At 41.1% G+C, this 18,157-nt stretch overlaps 2 protein-coding genes across 2 annotated transcripts in view; both read left to right on the top strand.

Moving 5' to 3' along the window:
- Positions 1-5,967, top strand: part of maml3 (mastermind-like transcriptional coactivator 3) — an 86,629-nt gene extending 80,662 nt beyond the window's left edge. The window contains exon 6 of the mRNA XM_077606335.1: positions 149-5,967. Coding sequence (XP_077462461.1) covers positions 149-1,236 — 1,088 coding nt within the window. The 3' untranslated portion in view covers positions 1,237-5,967. The remainder of the gene's footprint in view (positions 1-148) is intronic.
- A 2,805-nt stretch (positions 5,968-8,772) lies between these two features.
- naa15b (N-alpha-acetyltransferase 15, NatA auxiliary subunit b) lies at positions 8,773-17,843 on the top strand. The gene is made up of 20 exons (XM_077606336.1): positions 8,773-9,018; positions 11,195-11,279; positions 11,384-11,488; positions 11,823-11,980; positions 12,053-12,187; positions 12,300-12,453; positions 12,669-12,788; positions 12,885-12,980; positions 13,058-13,164; positions 13,402-13,474; positions 13,664-13,833; positions 13,930-14,082; positions 14,339-14,467; positions 14,565-14,778; positions 15,244-15,437; positions 15,528-15,636; positions 15,758-15,856; positions 15,968-16,111; positions 16,370-16,467; positions 16,560-17,843. Exons 1-20 carry the CDS (start codon positions 8,965-8,967, stop codon positions 16,755-16,757), a joined length of 2,595 nt encoding a protein of 864 aa, XP_077462462.1. The 5' UTR covers positions 8,773-8,964; the 3' UTR covers positions 16,758-17,843.
- Positions 17,844-18,157: the final 314 nt, after the last annotated feature.

Raw genomic sequence — 18,157 nt, 5'->3', positions numbered from 1 at the left:
TTCGACTGAAAGCTCATCCGATATGTCACTCATCTTTAGCAGTAGTTTTTAGTTCAAATGTTTTGTTTGTTTGTGTTACATGATTCATGTAATTAAACTTATGTTGTTTAGTTCTCTAGCGCTGACTTTTTTTAAACTTCATTCTTAGGTCCTCCTCAAGATCTCGCATCCAGGAGCCAAGCTCTTCAGAGCATTCGGGCTGCACGTCTTCTGCAACAGCAGCAGCAACAGCAGAACCAACAACAGATGGTCCAGATGAGTTCTGTCCAAGGCCAGGGGAGCTCTGTAGGACCCCAAGCTGACATGGGACTACCCTACAGCACCCAAGGGTCTAACCAAGGTTCCCTCTATGGGCTCAATCCCTCCATGAGCCAAATGATCCATCAACAGCAACACCAGAGTCAAAGTGTCCAGGCCTCGCTTGGGCTTCCGCAGCAGCACAACCCAGCTGGAGGGCAGCCGCGGCAGACGGCCGCAGGTCCGGGAGGTATGCCTGGGGGCCCCGGAGGAGGTGGCGCTGGTGGCTACAGTGGACAAGGGATGTTAATTAACCCCATGACCCAGCAACCACTCAGAGCGCCAAGTAACGCCAAAGCCCAAGCACAAAGACTGCAAAGTATGCTGGGACCAGGAGGAGGGGGCGGGCCAATGGCTGGAGGAGGCTGGCCACAGCAACAAGGTCAGAGTTTACAAGGCATGGGGGCAGGTGTGGTAAGGACTACGGGAGCAGGAGTTGACAGGGTGGGGTTCAGCTCCGCCCAGGGCTATGGCATGCAGCCGGGGCAACCCACACGCATGGCCAAACAACACTTTCAGGGACCAGGCCAGGTAATGGCTCAAGGTATGGACCCAAGAGTGGGCAACCCAGCAGCTGGTATGGGTGGCCCGATCGGCACTCACATGGGTGGTCAGCCTAGGACCAACCAGTCCCGTCCCATTGTCATGAGTCAAGGATTGAACCAGGGGGTTATTGCTGCGGGGGTGACTGGAATGGGAGGATTTGGGCCAGGCCCTGGGGGGTCAGGCTTAGGGGTTGGGGGTGGACCTTATGTACCTGGGGTTGTTGGGGTGGGGAGTCAGACGCAGGGCTACCAAAGGACAGCTAATCAGGACATGTCATCCTATGGATATGGGGGCGGGCCCTCCAATGGAGGAGCCTTTGGATTAGGGGAGGGATCTGGAGCAGAGCTGGACTCAAGCGATGGTTGGATGGACGAGTTTTTCCCCAGCCAATAGCATTCAAGAAAACTGGGGATGGGTTTTTGCTGGATGTAGTACACATTTCAAGACATGAAAGGAGCCTGTTGTTAACTAGTGTCTGTCCAGAGTCCCAGTCATCCAGGTGAAGTGCAAAAGTGGACTTGTGTAAACTTCTCTTGGTCATCAGGCATTTGATTTCCAAAAGGCTTTTCAGTTTTTCATTTTTAGGTTCATAGGGTTTTTGTTTTTTTTAAATATATATATTTATGTTTCACGTTTACGTGCCTCTTGGGGGTTGCCACATGATGTTCGTTGGTGTTTGCAAGGGTTAACTCGAACTGTCCCTTCACTTTGCACCGCAGTCGGAAGCTGAGGAGGCTGCCCTCCTAAATTGTGCCATACTTTTGCAAGGCAAGGCAAATTTGTTTTCATAGCTCCATTAAACACTAGGTAATTCAAAGTGCTTTGCAACACATGATAATATAACAAAACAGACAAATAAAACGATACAAAGAAGTTACATTAGATCAACAAGGCAGTTGCTTGGGCTCAACACTCGAAGCTACGCTGCACTGTATCAACATTTAAACTGCAGCAGCAACCCTCACCCATGGGAACACATACACCAGAGGCATACAGGATCTCACGAAAGTGAGAAAACACCCAACATTTCTGCAGATATTTAATGTTTCTTTGGGACAATACTGAAGAAATATCTCTACAATGAACTTTTTATGAAATTGTGCAAATTTAATGTTCCCTCAAAATACATGAATTAATGTGTAAACCACTGGCAACGAAAGTGAAAATTCCCAAAGTGTCAATATTTTGTGTCATCATCATTATTTACCAGCCCTGACTTCATTCTCCTGGGGATATACTTCACAAGACCTGATACCTATTCACACGGCAATCATTAATGAATGATATGAGATTGGATAACTACCGTATTCTTTGTATTGTAAATCACATTAACCAATTTTTTTTACAAAAAACATTTATATATCGCACTGTGGGTAAATGAGCTCAATTTGCGCATTTTCACTTTCGAATGTATCAGTTTATCTGGCATTGGTTTTGACATTATTGCAGCAATAACTTTATGAACGAAAATAGAAAAGTGAATATCTGCAGAAATGTGAGACAATGTATTCACTTATGTGAGATACTGTAAATAGCCCGAGATTGCGAGCTGAAGTCGCCTTTTGAATCAAAGGCGGACGACCACAAAGAGTCCGGGTCCTTCAATTCAACTGGTGGATGGTATATTTGTTTGGCAATTTCACAAATAGGTTCTTGTGTTCCATGTGTGTTATCATTAAGAATCATTTTGTCATGTGCATATTAATGAAAACCCATCTCAACTTTAACAAATGTGTTTGTTTTCTATCTTGGCAACGGAAAGAATGATTATTTTCCAGTGTTCTGAAGCAAGCCCGCGTTTTAAGCCGCAGTTTCAGCAGGGGCTGATTGAACACAGCAGGTTGATGAAGGGGAAGAAAAAGTTGCCCTCAAGACAGCAGTTTATTTGTGTTCGTGCCACCCTGCTCAGTACTTCAGATCTTTCTAGTGTGTGAGAAGCTGAGAAAGTACTCTCAATTCTCCCATTTCCTGTCTTCAAAATATGCCCGACCAAACACACACACTCCAACACACAGATATTTCCTTCCATCTCTCTCACCCTTTTCATTTGATTTCTTTCTCTCATCCCCCTCCCGCCCATCATTCCTACTCTTTCCTCCGGAGAATCATTGCTCGCTCTCAACACTCCTTACGCTCTTGAAATTGTGCTCATCACAACAGAACAAATGATGTTCATCTCTTTCGCCACACGAGCGAGCCTCAGCTCTCGCCTGATTTTGCTAGGCAACCAAGTACCCCCCCCCCCCTTTTTTTTCTTTGGTGGAACGGGGAAGATCTTGTTCCAGTGTGTGGCTGTAAATGATACTCACACGTTTACAGTGGAAGCGCACACGGCACGAAAGCGAGAACAGGCAGCTGAATCAAGTTCACTCACATTCATTTACAGCAGGGGTGTCCAAGCCAGCGCCCGCGGGCCAACTGCGGCCTGCTATCTAGTTTTTATTGACTCACCAAAAATGATGAAAATATCATAATGCACATCCGCCTGACTGTGCTGCGTACAGGTGCAGGCTCGATTCCCGCTGGTGGTGGTATGATTGTGAGTTTGGATGGTTGTTTGTCTCTCTGTGTGCCCTACGGCTGACTGGCGACCACTCTAAGGTGTAGTCTGACATGTTGAAACCAAAGTAGGAAACTAGGACACCGAGTATTTTGTTTTACATAAATAAGTTTATTTTCATTCATTTTCAACACCCCTTATTCAGCTGATTTGGGACGAAAGGCGGACTACACCCTAGACTGGTCGCCAGTCAGTCGTATGACAACCATTTGTACTCACAATTACCCCGCCAATTGGAGGTATCAATCCCACGCTTGTCCGCACTGAAGTCAGGCAGGAGAACCACTACACCATCAGGTGGCTAAATCAATTTATAATAATCCAACTTGATGAATTGAGATATGTTGGTTCTGATTTTCTCTACATTTTTGCAAGTTTGTCTTGGTAAATATAAATATATATATACATTCAGTGTTCTATTTTATTTTTGTGCTTATAGCCCTCAACTCATTTAATGCCATTGACAGTTGTAGACAAATTAAATTGGGAAACATGTAAATGCCGGCATTAAATGATCATGTTTTACCAGCATTTCTGCCGATAAATGTCCAACCCAATTTGACTGGGGGTTGATAGCAAACGTTCAATCACTGTCACTAATTGGACGTCTTTCGCCGCCAGTGAGTTAGTACTTAAATGTAAAAATCACTTTTTTTTTTAACCTGATTCCGATCCGCTGTTTAACAAATGAAAGTGAAAAGTTTTCAAGTTGGCCCTTGCATCCTTAGATTTTTATTATTTTTTTATCTGAAAAAGATTCGGACTACTCCGTTTTATAGAGATTACAGAAACACCAAGAAAATACATAATAACCTGGGAGGATATTTGAGAGGGAATTAACATAAGCCCGCTGCCTGTGTAGAACAAACCACATCGCATACATCAGGCTGACTGAATGCTGAATAATTTCTCGGCACTGAATGTATCCAAGCACCGCAAGTGACTTCTCTTTAAGTCGACTCTTGTTGTTTTCTGAATTGCTTCTTTACCTCTTGCTTCTACGCTTCTTGTGTCTTTGTCAATTAAAAAAAAATACAACAAAAAACAGTTTAAACTAGCCTTATTTTATTTTGGTTGTCTTTTGAAAACGTGTGTCCTCCTCTTGCAGCACAGCCTTCTCTTCCATTAGGACACATATGCTTGTTATTACGTGGGGGTTTCTTCTGTACCGCAGCAATGATACAAATGAAAACTAATGTTATACTGTAAAACTACTGTGAAGAAATGCAAGTCGGCGCCCTTTCTGTCGCTTTACTAGGAGATTTAACCACTGTTGAGCCTTTGGGATGTATTCAGTAGACTCTGTGATTGCTTGTTCTTCCATACTGTAAAGGTTGCCATAGAGTTTAAGGGGTTAACAGATAAGAAGACTATGTTTCCATCACTCTAAGGATATTAAAATGAAACACCTTAACATGCCCAAAAGTTTCCCCTTCTTAAAGGGATGACGCGCTTTCTTTCTTTTTTAATGCTGTCATTTGTCATTGTGGCTTACTGTTAATGTGTTGTCAGCTCATCAGTGTGAACATTTGGAGGATGACACTAATTAACAAACCAAAAAAAAAAAATCTTCCCTGTAAAGCAACTCTATGCCATCCACATTTGCTTTTATGATTGTTGATATGTTCTTATCCAACCCTTTAATTACAAAAGTAAACACCTATACGCCCTAAAAGAGCTATTGACTTTTTGTTTTGTTTTTGAGGCTGTTTAAATATATTCACGTTCAAGGAGTTGAAGTCCTTTATATCTCTGTGCGGTGATTTACAATTGTTTTCATTCTGTAGCAGTTTTATCAGGACATTAAAAGAAACCCTTTATTTGAGCCTTTCGTGTGAAAAGCAGTCAAACTTGTGTTTCTAGGCGGACGCTAGGCAGGCAGGCTCTAATGTTTTTTTGTTTTTTAAATCAACACTGTCAGCTGAAAAATTACGTTGACGTCTGTGCGTTGCTAAAACGCTTTTGCGTCACTGTCGTCTTGTCTTTTTTTTAAGTGACGCTTCAGCCTGGCATTGAACGGAAGACCAACTTCCTGCCAATATCATTGTGTTCTGGGACCAAGTCTGTTGACAACATTTAACAAAAAAGGAGAAAAAAAATGTATTATTAATGTTTATTGTTTTGTGTTATGTTTTTTTTACTGGTGCTGACATACAGTATGTGGTTATGAGAATATATATATAAATATCTATAAATAAGATAATGGCTATTTGTAAATATGTTTTTACAAGTTTAAATACATCAGATAATACAGTCTCTACTCTGTAAAGAATTACTGTTTGTTGGGAAAAATAGAGAAATATTTTTATTTAGAATTTTGTTGGTTTCCTGTTTAACCCATTTGAGCTATGCCATTGCACTTCAGACAATGTCTTACTACTAATTTCTATTGTAAACATAATTTTCTGTTGATTTTCTAGTTTGAGAGTTGACTGTTCTTAAGCAGTGCTTATTTCTTTTTATTCTGTACAGAACTCTGGAACTGTAACAAAAGACAATTACAAAACCTTTTTTGCTTGTTTTTCCAACATAAACAATAAAGAGAATGTTCTCGCTGATCATAATCGCAGGTTTGTTTTTATTTCTTAATCATTTTTTTGCAGATCGGAAAAATAAATACACTATTTTGGCATTAATGCTTGAGATTTTTAAAATATGCAAAGCCAACAAAAATCATTTTTTGTTAAGTTGGTCATACTACAGAGAAATGACTAAATTATCACTGCCAGCCAATGAGTTTTAAAACTAAATCGCCAGTTCGCCTGTTTATGAACTTAATAAATATATTCGTTGTTTATTTTCCAAACGCCTTTTCTCACAACCGGCTTCTTTTTAGTGTACTTACACAAGGTTTCTGCGTACACTCCCGCTTTCTCACCTGACATTGATAAATGGAGACTTGCTGTGGTGACAACAACATTACTCATGCTCAATAGCGACACCATTTTGGACAGAGAAAAACGAGATGAAGGGGGATTTTGAAGGACAGCAGGGAGATGGCTGTTGTGGGGGTCTGCTGACAATTGCGTTTATTGCATTCTGTCCCCCATAAGCTATTGAAAGCTACAGACAACTGAAAGGCAAATATTATTGTATACTATAGGTACACTAAGTGTCTGGTGACCAATTCAACATGCATAAACCACTTTTTGTTTTGTTTTGTAGCAAATCTAAATAAATCAAAACATTGATGAACACATTCATTTTTTAGCTGTTCTCTTTGAATAAAAATAAAGGTTTTCATTCTAATGTTTGGAATGTTTCAGCAGCAAAATTGTCAAAAACACTCAAATTGCTTTGTATTTGTGTTTTTTAGGGGAGAATAATTGATTGTGTTGAATTTAAAAATGTCATATTAAGTCTAATAATAATAATAATAATTGGACATAGGCCGATTATTATTATTATTTGACTTAATACGAGAATAATGAGAATAATTGATTGTGTTAAATTTAAAAATGTCATATTAAGTCAAATACCCTTGAATTGAATCGAAACAAATCGTGGCACAATTTGGCGGCGATCCCATTATCCAAATCTGGAGAATCAATTTCCTTATATATCATCATGAAATAGTTTATTACACCCGTATTTCTTACCCAAAAGTTAAGCGAGAAAGGCCTCTGTTGAGGACAAACTGTATAGAAAATAGGTGTATAAGTTATCATGTGGTCATTTGGAGAAGAATTTGCTTCAGATGGGGTAATTTAGTTGTGTGCTATGAATAAAAAAAAGTCATAAATACAAAGAATTTCAGCCAGGAGCTCAGTGGATAGTCAGCAAGGCAGACAGACATGGCGACACGCTCATGAATCCAAACTAATGGCGGGCAACACCCTCCTGTAGGCAAATGCTTATAGACACAGGCCATCAGCTCAGCCCCCACTCCAGAGGCATTCTCGTGAGTTCTATTCAGAAGGACAAATGATGTATCACGAAGAAAGGGAGATGAGTTAGGGTATCAATCTCTTTCTCTCCTCCCTTGCAGGCTAATAAGGTGAGGAAATGTACTGTAGGTGGACTAAAGTGGAACGGGGTATGCACTCGCCGGGGGAGGGTGTGCATGTAAATGCGTGTGTGGTGTGATGTCAAGGTGATGAATGTGGTAGCAGCATCTATCGCGGTGGTGTAGAAGTAGCAGGCCACCAGATAACAGCAGAGCAAGGCCCAAGCTGTCTCCCACCATGAATAAAACAACTCTCTCCCCCTCTCCATCTCCCACTCCTGCTCCACCTCCCTCCTCTCTCACTCCTGTACTCACCTGTTCAATTGAACTTGCCTTATTACAATTGGATGGCTATATTTTTGTCTCTTCGCTTACTAAACATTTAAACTCTGATCTACCGATTTAACATATTTTATGGTATATATGTAGATATATTTTTTCTACATACATTTTGGACCCCCAGCGCACACAATCTATTGATAGTGCACGGCTGAGGGTCATCATGAAATTCTGGCACTCTTTAACAAGCTTGTACGAGGCAATGTGGTTTCACCTTTTTCTGTTGAAATGCCGCCCCCTGAAGGCGTCAGGTTAGAACTGCATCTTTAGGTTAGAAAGGCAGTGTATGCAATGCTGTATGTTGCGTGGTGGTTCCTTGCTAAGAAATCCTGCATATAGTGGTTTCTGCACCAACAAAACCAGTACCAAAACATAGAACAGTACAGAATCTTGCTGAATTTGCTGTGTTTGGGTACTGGTCTTGCTAGTAAGGAATGCTGTCTTTTTTAAATTGTATACTTCGGTGATGCTTTTAGTGTAGCCCTTTGCTTATAGGCCTACCATAGCTGATCAGTCACATTTATCATGATTTTTGTTCTTTGTCACTTTCTATAAAATCTAATATTTTAATGAGATACCTATGCATAAAAGCAAGTCATTGAATCGGGGACATCCCTAATACGGGATTATGAAATGAAATTATGCAATTGAGTTTTAATATAAATGATACATGGATTAAAACAGCATGTTCTCTTCAATGCCATTTAAGATTAAAAATGTCTCAAGAGGATTTTATCATGTATTATTGCATCTGCGTACACAACTGTTGGAGCTGCACTACTAATAGTAGGGATATTAATAATAATAATAATAACAATAATAATGTAATATTGATGATGATGATGATGATCATCTGGTTAATAATAATAATTATTATTATAATTATTATTATTATTGTTATTATTATTATTATTATAAATAATAATAATGGTAATAATAATCAAAGTTACACACTTGTCACTGCTGTTCGGCCAACCGAAAAAACAGTTTGACTTCAAAATGAAACGGTGAGAGTTGGAAATCGTTGCTTTCTCGTCGTCCACCATTCGGTATAAAGCAGTAGCAGGCGCCATTTTGAAGGTGTCAAGTATCTGTCAGTACGTCAGAGGGCGACTCGGCGAACGAAGACTAGACGAAAGCAGAGCAGTCGAACTTGGGACGCCTCGGAGCGAGCCGGGCCCGTTTCACGGCTCGATTAGTCTGGCCTGCTCGCGCTAGCATTAGCTAACGTTACATGTGCTGAGGTCGAGGGGAACTGATCTCGTCTGCTGCTACAATGCCGACAGTTACTTTACCACCTAAAGAGAACGCTCTCTTTAAAAGGATTTTGGTGAGTTAAGCTCCTAAAAGTGGACTCGCGAGAACCAGTGTCATTCCGGAGCGGTGACGAGTTTCCAGAACCACCGGTGCTACTCGGGCATGTTAGCTCGTGAGCTAGCAAAATGGAATCATTGAATGGGCTTGCGATCCCGGCCCTAAACGTCACTGTCACTAGAACCGAATCAAAATGGCCGGTTGGTGCTTTGTTGTGTCGGTCTTCGTGATTTCGAGGCTCCAAATAAGCGAAGGCGATGTTTAGGTGGGGTTCCGTGGCCAACACCAGTTAGTGGGAACGCTTCCTAGACTAGCGGCTAACAAGCTAATGAAAGCTAAGAGTGCGTCTCGTGGTACAACTGCGCGGAATTGGATCTCGAGTTGATCGTGGGGTGTGCAGGGACCACCAGTTTACCCGTTTTGTCGGATTAGTTAGTGGCAAAGCGATGGGAAATTCAACAATTCGTCTCTTTGTCGCTCTTAATCTCTCTGCGGGGCTTTGCCTTTGTGGCTTAAAGGTCGCCGCGTGAGTTTAACGCAGTCCAGTCTTGGGTTCGGGCAGAACACGGGGGGAAAGTTAGGAGCGAGTTATCTGCGGCATGATTGTGTCAGCAATTCCGTCGCCCCTTCGGGCCCACCGGCTGCACTTTGGCAGGCTCCCACCCATGCACTCGCTCTCGACCCCCGCCCATGGTTGGAGCTGTCTGTTGTTCGCCTGTCGTTCGTGAATGTACACAATGTTGTTCTGTCAAGTCCTAGCAAATGCGTCCGTGGGAATGTAGTGGAATCGACCACAGTGGGATTTCAAGTGAGTAATTTGACGCACATTACTCTGTTTCCACGTTAGCCAAGTTCCACTTTGACTGTTGAGCTCACCACCATCCACCTGCACTTATCTGTGCAGAACATATTTCTGTCATGAGGAAAACTTTATTTTCCCCCAAGAGAAGCAAAACAGAAAACCAATATATTCTTGATGTTGAATTGTATTGGTCGTTTTCTCGCTCTGTTTTGATTATTTGAAATAGTTTTAAGTTTAGAAGCGGTGCAGGACTTCATCTCCAATTAAACTGTGTGGTGATGGTAATGAATGGTCGCTGGACGTGTATTATATTATCACGCAAGAAGTTGGATGCGCATCGTGATATACTCCCACACCCCCATTTCAAATGGATTGGACCTCAATGGCAGTTTAAATTGTCCAAACCCTTTCATTTCAACCATAAAATCTGTTGGCTTTCATCAAAGCTGACTAATTTCTCCCCCCTGTCCCTCAAACATTTCTTGTATAATATTTTAATTCTCAAACAATTGACAGGACCGTTCACACCTCCTGCTTTTACTATTACTCTTCTCTTAACAATCTATTAAAGAACTGCGTTACACAGCGTTGAAAAAGTCCAAGTCTGCAAAAGGCCCATGTTAAATGTCCATTTTAGAATATGTAAGTGGGGCGCTAAAAACATGTGATTGCTGGACTGTATTCTGAAATGTATGCAACTGCTTATAGTAATTCAGTTTGTTGTTGTAATTATTAAAATGGTAGGTAAAACATTATTTAAAAAAATACACTACTTTTATTGTGGGAAATGGCTGAGTTAAGATAAGCTTTTGAAACACTCACATAAAAATACCAAATCACAATATATATTTCATCTAGAAGCATTGGTTAAACCAGACTTAAGTTGTACACTTTATTTTGCATTCTCGTGATGTCATGTTATTTCAATGTAACCTTGCTTTTTTTTCCCTTTTTTTCGAAAATTATTTGAAGAGGATACCTGCTACGTAGTTACGTTAGCAGTAGGCAGAAGCTAAAATGCTGATCTGCAGTTCAATGGTTAGTTTGTGGAAATTTGAAATGAAATTATATATTTTCTGAATACTGCGGTGAATACAAGAGAATTAAACATTTGTTTGTTTTAGCCGGCATTCTGTACATGACCTTAATTTACTCTAACGCTCTTAGAGTATGGTATTTTTTATGTATAAATGAAGAAAGGAAATGAATATAAGGACAGCAAAATAGGTGAATTGAGTACAGTGTATTTTTATTCATTAGGATCTGGCATCTGACACAATCTGTCAAATATCCCTGTTATCAATACTCATCCCCATGTCAAGGTGTTGGCTTTTCTATATGTTGATCCTAATATCAATGTCTTTTTGTCCCTCCACCACCACTTGAATAGCGATGTTACGAGCACAAGCAGTACAGAAATGGACTCAAGTTCTGCAAACAAATCCTGGGCAACCCCAAGTTTGCAGAGCATGGAGGTAAGCAACCAAAGTGTGGTTCTTAAAGTGAGAGGATGTAAACATTAAATTGTTCCAGTTCAGTGTGTGGTGGTTACTGTTCAACATCCTGTTGCCCTTTCCAGAGACCCTAGCTATGAAAGGCTTGACCCTGAATTGTCTGGGGAAGAAGGAAGATGCTTACGAGCTGGTGAGAAGAGGATTGCGCAATGACCTCAAGAGTCACGTCTGTATCCTTATATACGTTAAAAAATGGGATTCATTTCAAAGTAGGTACTCTCATGGTCACAGATTTAATTTGGGTCAGGGCGACCATGACACTGGGCCACGCAGGAAGGTTTGGATTTTTTTTGTCCCAGCAATGTGATTAGGTATTTCCTGAGTTTAGTACGTAGTAATACTGTACAAAGTAGATGCTATAAGCTGTTCATTCTTTGCCCTTTTCATAAGGACTACAGCCCTTGCTTGAAAGTAGTGGAACTTCACACAGCTGAGTTGCCAAGTCAACATTCGAATGTGTTTTGTCATACATTTTTGTGTTCCTTAACTCCCGGCGCCTCCCAGGCTGGCATGTATACGGTTTATTACAGCGGTCTGATAAGAAGTACGACGAGGCTATCAAGTGTTACCGAAATGCGCTGAAGTGGGACAAGGACAACCTCCAGATTCTCCGAGATTTGTCCTTACTGCAGATCCAGATGAGGGATCTGGAAGGCTACCGCGTAGGTTCCAACAATGGAGCAAAAGCTTGATGAACATCATTTAGACCCTGTGTACCACATTGTTATTTGTAGGAGACACGCTACCAGCTGTTGCAGTTGCGTCCTGCTCAGCGAGCTTCGTGGATCGGATATGCCATTGCCTATCACCTGCTGGAAGACTATGAGATGGCAGCAAAGATCATTGAGGAATTTCGAAAAACACAACAGGTTTGGCTTACTTTTGTTAAAATCAGTGTCAAATTCAAAATGAAAGTCTTCCAGAAATCACTCATAGTATCTTCATTGCTTTTCTTTGCAAATCAAATTGTGTTTTCTGTAGACATCTCCTGACAAGGTGGATTACGAGTATAGTGAGCTGCTGCTTTACCAGAACCAAGTGCTGAGAGAGGCAGGTCTATACAAGGAGGCTTTGGAGCATCTGACAAATTATGAAAAACAGATTTGCGACAAATTGGCGGTGGAGGAAACACGGGGTGAGTTGAGGCCTTCGATATCAGACTCACTGCACAATAGGCGGTCCCTCTGCCCATCTTCACCTATTGAATGTGGGCATTTTTTTATGCTAAATATTTATACGGCTAGGTACTGACTGTATTTAGTGGATGTGATGGGCGGGTGTGTGATTTTGATTCAACAATGAAATCGGTTCATTCAAGGAGCTCAGTTGGAACATGTATTTCTCGTCTAGGGGAGTTGCTGTTAAAACTGGAGCGTCTGGATGAGGCTACCGATGTTTACTATCGCATGCAGGAGCGGAACCCGGAGAACTGGTCTTATTATCACGGCTTAGAAAAAGCACTAAAACCGAGTAAGACATCTAGGTTTTGGTGATAGAATCGCCAATGATGAGGAAAAAATACATTGTCATTGAGTGGGAATCATTTCTTTATTGCCACTTTCTTAGGCAGCGTGGAGGAGAGATTCAAGGTCTATGAGGATGCCTGGGAGAAGTTTCCGAAAGGCCTTGTTCCTCGTCGACTGCCCCTCAACTTTCTTTCTGGTGGGAGCAATAATCACTATTCTCCTAACAGACTAATAGTCACTCCTCTTCTAACAATGTGTATGTTTATTATGTAGGTGAAAAGTTCCGAGAATGTCTTGACAGATACTTGAGGATGAACTTCAGTAAAGGATGCCCACCTGTCTTCACCACCCTGAAATCACTTTACAACGACAAAGAAAAGGTGACATTCCTGGCTTAGCGACGAACAATATTAATATTTGAATAACGCGTCTCTCCTTCCTGCTACATCATGCAATACAAGTTAAAAGTTGTGTGTGATGCTATTCGTGAAGGTTTGGCTTAGCCTTTGACGGGCAGTGCCAGCCAGCATTGTGCATTTGTTAGCAAGTTAAAAATTTTATCCATTTGATTGGAAAAACCTGAAGTTTTATAATGCATTCCTTATTTTTATTTTCAGGTTTCAATTATCGAAGAACTCGTGGTTGGCTTTGAGAGCTCATTAAAAAGCTCCAGGCTCTTCTGCCAAAACGGTAAGAACAAACACCTGAGCATGTTGCAATTTGAGATCTTGCTCAGAAACTTTCACCTTGACGTACTCCGGTCACTAAAACATCTGCAAATAGTCCGAATAGTATTTTGTAGTTGCATAGCTCTTCCTTTTTGCCGTCCGATGCATACTTGTGCCAAGCTAAACTAACAATCTTCTTGTCCTGTCGCAGATGATGGTAAAGAGGAGCCACCGACCACCTTGCTTTGGGTGCAGTACTTTCTGTCTCAGCACTATGACATGGTGAGCCAACAGACACTGGCTCTGGAATACATCAACACAGCCATCGAGAGCACTCCAACCCTCATTGAACTCTTCCTTATCAAAGCCAAGATTTACAAGGTAACCTTAACTCGCCGTCTTGTAATGTATCTGCTTTCTGCATTTCTAAGTGTCACTTTTATATTGTTGCGGTATTGCGTGTTTATCCCTTGGCAGCATGCTGGGAACATCCGAGAGGCCGCTCAGTGGATGGATGAAGCACAGGCTCTGGACACTGCTGACAGATTCATCAATTCCAAGTGTGCCAAATACATGCTGAAGGCTGGCATGATCAAGGAGGCGGAGGAGATGTGTTCCAAGTTCACACGGGTGAGACATCGTTCACAAGTACATGCTAAAAGCAGCTTCTCATTAGTCTGCAAACTTATCTGCATCTCAGTACCGTCTGTCCATGTAATTAAAAAAATAATAAAATAAAAGGGTCCAGCACGATGTCATGCCATTTAGAGTGGGCTTTGGAACAAGTGTTTTGGAGCAAACCCTTCAATCATTAGAACATTTGCCAAGAATCATTAGTCACATAGAATTTCTCATTCATTCATGCCTACATTTGCATGTTGTCCAGGAGGGAGCATCAGCAGTGGAGAACCTGAATGAGATGCAGTGTATGTGGTTCCAGACAGAGTGTGCACTTGCCTACAAGGGCATGAACAAGTATGGGGAGGCTCTCAAAAAGTGCCACGAGATTGAAAGGGTAGGTTTAGCCGAACAGTGACGATGTTTTAGAGTGGAAATATGTAGTTATACTTACTTGATTGTCACATTTATTCCTCTCACCTATGCTCATTCAGCATTTTGTGGAAATAACGGATGACCAGTTTGATTTCCACACCTACTGCATGAGGAAGATGACACTGCGCTCATACGTGGACCTGCTGAAACTTGAGGACGTACTTCGAATGCATCCATTTTACTATAAGGCTGCAGTCACAGCAATTCAGATATACCTGAGCCTCCATGACAATCCTCTGACTGATGACAGCAAGGAGTTGCAGGCTGACACTGGTACAGAAAATTGTTTTATAGTTCATTTTTCTTTAAATGTTGTCTGGTAAGATACAAACGGTACAGTTTATACCGTAAATTTAATGTATAAGATCCATGCACTAAGCTTTTTAGAAATATAAACTTTTTTCAGACATCATGTACAAGTAGTAAGTCTTCCGCTCCAAACAAAGCTGATGTTAAACTCGTTCGTTCTATGGCCTGGTCTGTTGTCAATGAGAAGTTTGTCATAGGCATCATGTCAGATTTTTGACGTGAAGTGTGCACTCAAGCCGGGCAGATCTCCACCCCAATGTTATGTGCAGATTTATGTTTCATGAATACTAAACACAATTTTGTTGATCTAAAGACACTAAGAATAGACAACAATGTGACCTGGTCCTAGGATGAGGAAATTCTGAAAAAATGCTGCATCATTATGTACATGATTTCCTTCAGTTTTCTACCTTCACATTTACTTTGCAGCTAACCTGTCGGACAAAGAGCTGAAGAAGCTCCGGAATAAACAGCGGCGAGCCCAGAAAAAGGCCCAGCTGGAGGAGGAGAAAAAGAATGCGGAGAAGGAGAAGCAATTGAAGAATCAGAAAAAGAAAAAAGAAGATGACGATGAAGAGATTGGAGGGCCAAAAGAGGAGCTCATTCCTGACAAATTGGTCAAGGTTTGTTGTAACAGTATAAAACGTAAGGTTTCACGGGGATAAAAGAGGTGGCAGTTCTGTTGACTGTTGTTCCTGACATCATATTTTCAGGTAGAAAATCCACTGGAAGAAGCGGTCAAATTTTTAATACCGCTGAAACACCTTGTCAAAGATAAAATTGACACACACCTAATGGCATTTGAAATCTACTTCAGAAAAGGTTTGTAATTTTTACATCAATAGGATGGAAAGTGGATTGTAGTCATTGTGTAGTCTTGTCATCAATTCTATAAACATGTTTTATCAATTTTGGTTTATTTGGTTATGGCTAATATCTCCAGAAAAGTACCTGCTGATGCTCCAATCCATAAAGAGGGCTTTAGCCATCGACCCAGACCACCCATGGCTACACCAATGTCTAGTGCGCTTCTTTAAAGGAGGTAAAATAATTACAGTTAAAAAATATAGGCACATTTCTGTCCCTCTGTCGCTACTCTAGTTATACCCTTGTCACGTCTGTGTTAATTTAATTTTATTCGTTTCCCTTTCAGTATCAGAGAGCAAAGAGCTGCCTGATGTGGTTCGGACAGTTTTGAAGCAAGAAGTCACCCGGCTGTTTGGCGATAGCAATGCTAAAAGCTTCAATCAGGCCTTCCTCTCCAAACACTCCAATTCCATACCACACCGATTGGCTGGTAATTGGTTTATTTTTCCTTGGGAGAGAAAAAGAAAATTGAAAATCTTTTGAATCCCAATTAAGGTCATGTTCTTATTACAAATATGCCCCAATTTGGTATTTTTCATTTAAATGATGCCAAGCTAAAAATTCCCAGCAATGCCTAAGAGCAAAACACAGAAGAATTCCGAGTTAACCTTCCGTCAGCGCTGATCTAAATCCAATTTAAAGACTGGAATGATCTAAGAAATAAATTAACATTCTACCCTCCCTACAGCTGCTAAGATGATGGTGTACTTGGAGTCCTCGACACAGTCAAAGGCAGTTGAATTGGCCACTGCGCTTAATGAGTCCCTCGACAACAGATCGATCCAGGTATTTTTATTAATATCATGTTCTGCAATGTATGCGCTGTACTGTGTACTGTTTAACATCAATGCTTGTCTTTTGCTTTTTTTTCTCCCTAGATCTGCACAGAGGTCCTGGAAAATCTTCGGAGCGGCTACCTTGGCGATTTAAAGGAGTGCGCCGAGTCGTACTGCGCCGAGTGTCACAAGCTTTACCCTTACACATTAGCTTTCATGCCCCCTGGATATGAGGAGAACACCAAGATGGCAAACGGAGACGTTTCCACAGAAACTGAAGAGCTAGCCAACGAGATGTGAGCATGGTCAGACAAAGGGGGATGAGAAAAGGAATTGGGCCTTGCACAGAGCCTTGTGGTACGCCTGGCAGTCATTTTATAGAGCCAGACACACGGGAAGCGAAATAGATGTTTCCTTCTTTGGCTCAGCTTAAATTGGGTCTGACCCGGCATGGCTTGGCTCTTTCCCATATGCTGAAAATCAGGACTGTATGCGTGTTTGTATGTCATGGGTGTGAATGTTTCTTGAGCATGTGTGCGGTTTTGTTTATTTGTGATAAAGGGGAGGAAGATAACAAAATGGCCATTTTACTTTTTTAACAGTGCACCCGATCACACTGAATATTAATTGAAAGGAAGATAGAAAGAAAAACAGTTTGTGGCAAATGTTTGGGTGAAACTGACCTGACTGGTTTCTCTGAGATGACAACCACTGGAGTTTGACTCTACTGCTTTTGCAAGCCCATTTTTTTTTTTATACAAGCAAATCTAATTTAAAAAGATAATTAAAAAAAGAGGAACACAAGTGTCACTTGGGAGCAGCAGTTCACTCGGCGAGTTTGATCCAACAGGTCAGCAGGAAGCTTGAACAATGAGTAAATATGGACGATACGAACAAGTAGATGTTGAGGATATCCATCAAGCACAGGTGAATTTGGGTCTGCAGAAACAATCGTTTGAGCACCAGTGGTCGGCAGAGTAACAACACGGCCTGATTTAGCGGGAACGTGACCTGGAACAGGTCACTCAACTTGTAATATTATGTTACTAATGTAGCTCTGTTACTACAGAGCGGCTAGAAGCGTAGGATGAAAACTGCAACTTAGTGTTTTCTCTGGATCTCAACACTCTGCTACTACTACTCGACATGTCTATATTTAGGAGAAAGTGATGGATCTAAGCAATATCATTGATGCCTCCTGTCTGTCATGCAACAAGATTTTACATCAGAGTTGAATGGTCTCCATTTTGTTTTAATCTACATTAAATATTTGTGCATAAGGTTCTTCCATTGAAATACAAAAGACTCATTGATGGGTCAGAATTTGTCATCCCAATCTGTTATCTGGGGTTAAACATTAAAATATAAAGATTTCAGCACCCTAAATTTGCCCCCTTTTTTGTTTAACCCATTCCCTTTCTTGCCCTTCTCCCTCTAATTTGGGTTGTAATGTGAAAGATGGAATCTGAGATGGCAATGTAAGATATCTCTGGATTTTTGTATTAAAACCAAACAAAAGAAAACTTGTTTTTTTTTATCAGTTACAGCTCTTTGTGTTGTTGGACTAAAAGTATACTCACTCTTGTGCACTCTTTTGGATACTCATCAAAGCCAGCAGAGAGCAGTATTGCAGCGATATGAGCATTTTTTGGTACTATAGTATTTTAGAAATGTCCAACTGTTTTTGGGGTACAGCACAC

Source organism: Stigmatopora argus, chromosome 7, assembly GCF_051989625.1.
Source record: "Stigmatopora argus isolate UIUO_Sarg chromosome 7, RoL_Sarg_1.0, whole genome shotgun sequence".
NCBI lineage: Eukaryota > Metazoa > Chordata > Actinopteri > Syngnathiformes > Syngnathidae > Stigmatopora > Stigmatopora argus.
The sequence above is the reverse complement of the archived record's forward strand: the minus strand, read 5'-3'. Positions and strand labels throughout refer to the sequence as shown.

Excerpts from the sequence above, each read along its gene's own strand:
- naa15b (XM_077606336.1), top strand. The coding sequence starts at position 8,965 with ATGCCGACAGTTACTTTACCACCTAAAGAGAACGCTCTCTTTAAAAGG. Across the intron at positions 11,981-12,052 it reads GGGATCTGGAAGGCTACCGC|GAGACACGCTACCAGCTGTT; the intron begins GTAGGTTCCAAC and ends TGTTATTTGTAG. Across the intron at positions 12,789-12,884 it reads AGAAAAAGCACTAAAACCGA|GCAGCGTGGAGGAGAGATTC; the intron begins GTAAGACATCTA and ends CCACTTTCTTAG.